Genomic DNA, 4,855 nt, shown 5'->3' on the forward strand with positions numbered 1-4,855 from the left:
CTTTTTTCTTAAAAGTACCTTTTTTAATGTAAATACTTTTAAAGAAAAAGAAAAAAGAAAAAAAAATCTCAGCTCAGGGTGTCAGTTTCAAAAAGTTTCATGGAGGAGCGGCGTGGGGGCTGGGCGCAGGACTGGAGGCGGCGTAGGTGGAGCTGGGGGTCCGTCCTGCCTCCGGCCTGCTTGGACACTCGGTCCCGCAGACCCCCCCACCCCCGACCTTCCCCGGCTCCCCCTTCACGTGCGCGCGCACTGACACCCAGGCGCTCACCGAAACCGCCCCCCCCCCAACCCCCGCCTCCCGATCCCGGGCCTGGGACTGTCCTGGGTCCCCGGGCTGGGGAAGTGCGGCGGCTCGGCTCCCCCGACTCCTGGTCCCCGGGCTCCCGCCTCTGCTCTCCTTTCTGTTTCTCCCGCCCCCCACCCACTGTTCTGCTCAAGGCGTCACCAGTACAGAGAGCTGGAGGCCAGCTAACCTCGCGCTCCCGGCGTCGTCCTCACCTAGCGAGCGACGCGCGAGCGGGCGGGTGTGCGTGCGTGGGTGGGTGGGGGGCCGGGACTGCGAGGGGCGGGGGGCTCTGTGCCAAACGCCAAGACCCGCTCCTCTTCCAGCCCGGGTGCCGGCCACCGCCATCCCTCTCTCGTCTCTCTCGGTTCGGCCACCTCGCTCTCCTCCGCTTCCCAGCCCTGAGCGCCTTGGAGGGGTGGTGATGAGGTTTGGCTCGAACTTGGAAAAGCGGAGGAGGGGGTGTTCTGGGCGGGGAGGGGGGGCGCCCTCCAGCCACCCCCACCTCGCGGTAAGAGCTGCTGCTGGAGTGATGGCGCTGCAGGCCGCCTCTCCCTCCCCGGTCGCCATGCCCCCTCCCCCTTGCGCTTTTCGGTGGCGCCTCCCGGAGGGACACCCCCCAGCAGACCGGCGGGGATCGGAGGGGTGGGGGAGACGATTTTGCGGGTTTGAAGAGCGCGCGAGGAAGCAAGGAGGTACTGGAAGTGGCTTAGGGAGGAGCCAGGTGTGCTGAAGCGCCCGTGGTGGGCGGGAGCCCAGCCCAACCTGGTCCAAAGCCCCCGGGCCCTGCCTCGCTCCGTCCCCCACCCCCCCCCCCCCCCGCCTCCACACCGACGGTCGCCGGGAGAAGTTAGATGGGCGGCTGCAGGGTCAGCTGTCACAGCTTGCGTGTGTGTGTGTGTGTGCGCGCGCGCGCGCGAGCCAGCAAGTGCGGGCCCCGCCGCCTCTCCCGCCTCCCTGGGGACCCCGCCAGGCTCCACATCTCCGCTCTTCTCATCACCTCGCGTCCTCCACCCCGGGCCTGTGCGCATCCGGGGCATCGGCACAGACCCCCTCTTTCCTTCTTCCATCCCCTCCCGCAACCCCGCTGGCGGAGGCTCTTTCTCTCCACCCTTCCCCCCAGGGTCACTATGGGGACGCGAGGGAGAGATTTGTGTTTAATTCTTGCCGCTATTCAGAGGGAAGAAAAAAAGGGACCAAAGGCAACCCGAAAGCAATTTACTTCAAGCCTTTATTATTGTAGTGTAAAAGAAGTTTATATACAGGGAACGTTTCCAGCAAAACACTCACTAAATAGCCTTCACATCACCCCCCCCCCCCTTCCGGCCCCGCAGTCGGCAGCTCTGCTTGGGAGACCCCTCTTTCGGGGCTCCCAGGCTCTCCCTTCATCTCTCTTCTCCGGACTCCACCACTCGAACCCCGGGTCGCAGGAGCCCCGGCCCCTTCCCTCTGCCCGGGGCGCCGTGAACCCCGCCTCCTAAACGGTCTTCCTTTGTCCCTAAGCAGCCCCCCAACCTCCCTCTCCCACCCGCTGATTGGTTTCCTCATGGAAACCCAGAGCACTTTCCCCTCTTGTCTTAGGTGCTACTGCGTGCCTCCTGCAAATCAGAACCAGCTCGTGGTCGAGGCCAGTTAGAGACAGCTCGTCATCAGCAGTGGGGCTCGCGAGCACCCAAAATAAGGGGGGGGAAATAACCCTGCCCACCCTTCCCCACCCTAAGCATCCTCCCCCAAGGCAGGAACAAGACATAGACACAAAAGCAGCAGGGCATCCCTTCCCCGCGCGCGCCTGCGCGCGCGCGCGCGACAGGTGTGGGTGCCAGGCAACTAAGGCGAGCGGCTCGCGCTGCTGGAACCCAGCTGCGCCCAGGGCGCGCGGGCGCAGCTTAAGTCTCTTTGCGCGGGCCAGCGCGCCTGGTTCAAGGCACGCTGGCTCTTCTCTTCTGGGGAGGGTGTGTGAGAGCCGTGGCAGGGGGCCTCTGCGAGCACAAGTCCAGCGGCACACGGGCAAGGGCGGCGCTGCCTCCACCATCAGAAGGGGATTTAGCGCAAGCCAAGCAAGTACAGGCGAGGGACAGTCGAAAGCAGAGTCTGGGGAGGTGCAAGAGAGTCTTCAGGTGACCTGGCTGAGAGGGCAGACTCAGACGGCGATGCATGGCTCAGCTCATGTGTCACTGGGCCCACTGCCAAGCCTGACTGTGTCTGCGGGTTGTTTGCACGTGGGCTTCGAAGGCTCGAAGGCATGGCCGCCAAGTTCAGTCACGTGTCCACTGGTGGTTTACACTCGACGGGGTCGAGGGCCGTGCAGCTGCTCATCATAGCGCTCCAGCCAGGAGCGCAGCTCGGAGACCTGGTAGCCATCGGGGCCGCGGCCGCCCTGGTACATAACGGTGCCACTCTGGATGATGTAGAGGCGCTCGAAGTAGGCGCCGTAGGCCGAGCTGCTGGAGTTGGTCATCGTGTCGAGCACGAGGGCGCATTCTGGAGCCCCTTGCTGCAGTACGCGCGCGGCGCTGACCCGGTCCTCCAGGCTTCGGTGTTGCGGGATGCTATAGGGAGAGTCTGTGGTGACCCAGCCGTCGGAAGGGTGCGCTTCCTCGATGTAGATGATGAGGAAGTCGACATCGCGCTGATACTTGGTGACCAGGCGCTGGAAGGCGCTCATACGCGCCATGAACGGTGGTCAGGTGCAGCTGCCGAAGTTGAGCACCAGCGGGCGGTTTCCTCGGGCGTAGTCGAGGATGTGCTGGTTCTGGAAGCCGTCGGGCAGGACCACCTCAGAGTTGGGCGCCGGCCCGCCTTCATGCGCCTGCTTGAAGAAATCCAACTTCTGGCCGTGCCAGACGGCCCTCAGCGACGCCAAGGTGCATAGGCGGTTGTCGTCGGACACGCAGACAGGCGGGTCGTCGGGGGGCACCTCCTCGCCGTCGCTGTTTAGCTCCACTTCGGTTTCCGGCTGACCCCGGCGCCGACGGCCCAGTAAATGCTTGCGGATACACAGGAAGTCTAGCAGCCAGAGCATGAAGGCCGTGCCCAGGAAGCGCGGGAAGAGCACGAGGCACGAGGCCGTCTGGGCGCAGAGCCTCAGGGAGTGAAGCAGCAGGGAGCGCAGCATGGTGGCGGCGCCCCCCAGACCACCCTGGGACCCCCTACTTTCCCCCACCACCCACCGCGGGGCGGCCTGGCGAGGCATCTGGGCTTCGGCTGTGCGGAGAGCTCAATTTATAGCCGAGGCATCAATTGGCGGGAGACTCCACCTCCGGCCGGGGCCCGCCCCCTTGCAACTTGAGCCCGAAGGGATCACCCCGCGGCGCGGCCAGGGCCTTAGAAATCGCCGGCCGAGGGCGGGCACCAGGGGCTGGAAGGCGGGGCGGCCCGGCCCGGCCGGAGGGGCGGGGTTGGGCCCCGAAGCCCGCTTGCCCGGACGGGCGATCAGGACCTCTGCGGCGGCGCGGGTCAGATAGCTGAACCAGGGACCTGGGAGTCCGCGGCGGAGGCCCTCCGGCTAGCGCAGGCACGAAGCTGGCCCCGATCCCGGCGTCCCGGCCCCGGCCCGCGCGCGCCCCTCGCCGCGCACCTGAGCGGAGATCCCCGGCGGACAGCCGCGCCGCGCCGGAGCTCCGGTTCGCTTCCCGCGCGCCGCCGCCAACGCCGCCCCCGCCGCTGATGCTCGTGCGGGGCCGCTGCCCAGGTGCCGCCGGAGCCTGGGTCGGCGGCCGCCGCTTCGCTGGCCCCGGCTCCCGCCCCGCTGGGGACGCTGGCCCGCAAGGAGGCAACTTTGGGCCCCCGCCGCTTGCCGCGTTCGCCCGCGGGCGCCGCTCGCCTCCCGGAGCCCGCCCGCCTCCCGCGCGCGCTCACACTCGCGCCTCGCACACGGCCGCCCCCCGCACCGCCCCGCCACGCACACCGCGCTCGGCGCCCCCCGCCGTCGCCCGAGGCCGCCGCGCGCCGTGCGGGCCGCGCCCGCCCCGTCCCATCGCGCCCCGGCTCTGCGCCGCAGCTCTCGGGTCAGCGGCCTCCGGGTCCCGGCGGGGAGGTGCGGAGGGCAGGGCTAGCGGGCGGGTTGGCGACCGGCGCCAGAGGCGCGGAGGCCCGGGGAAGACAGCGCCGTCCTTGCGCCCCAGCCGAGCCGGGAGCGCTCCGGGCGCTGGGCGCGGCGGGCGCGGGGCGGCGGGCGCGGGGCGGCAGCGGCCCCGGGCGGCTCTCCCACTAGGGGTAGCTGTTGCCTGAACGCCGGAGCGCTCCCCTCTCACCGCTCGCCTCGGCCGGCGCAGCCCCGGCCGCCGGGCGCACCCGTCCCGTGCGTCCCCGGACGTCGTTCTCTGCCCCGGGAACGTCGGGACTGGAGCGCCCGCGCTGAGCCACCTTCGCCGACCCAGAGCGCTGCGGCTCGACTCACCGCCGAGGCGCTGGGACGCTGGGAAGTGCGTACTCTCAATGGGGGAATGTGTGTGGAGGCTTTTAGGGGTGCGGGGCAACTCTCCAACTCCGTGGGGGCCCTGGTAGACTCTGCTGCCGCGTCCGAGATCTTCTGATGACTCGCTGCGCGCGGCGCGGGGCCGGCGACTTGGG

At 68.6% G+C, this 4,855-nt stretch overlaps 1 protein-coding gene across 1 annotated transcript; it reads right to left on the reverse strand.

Annotated features, from left to right (window-relative positions):
- Positions 1 to 1,496: 1,496 nt before the first annotated feature.
- DIO3 (iodothyronine deiodinase 3) lies at positions 1,497 to 4,099 on the reverse strand. The gene has a single exon (XM_020913482.2). The coding sequence runs from the start codon at positions 3,474 to 3,476 to the stop codon at positions 2,562 to 2,564; it is 915 nt and encodes a 304-aa protein (XP_020769141.1). The 5' UTR covers positions 3,477 to 4,099; the 3' UTR covers positions 1,497 to 2,561.
- Positions 4,100 to 4,855: the final 756 nt, after the last annotated feature.

Source organism: Odocoileus virginianus, chromosome 16 (genome assembly GCF_023699985.2).
Source record: "Odocoileus virginianus isolate 20LAN1187 ecotype Illinois chromosome 16, Ovbor_1.2, whole genome shotgun sequence".
Taxonomy (NCBI): Eukaryota; Metazoa; Chordata; class Mammalia; order Artiodactyla; family Cervidae; genus Odocoileus; species Odocoileus virginianus.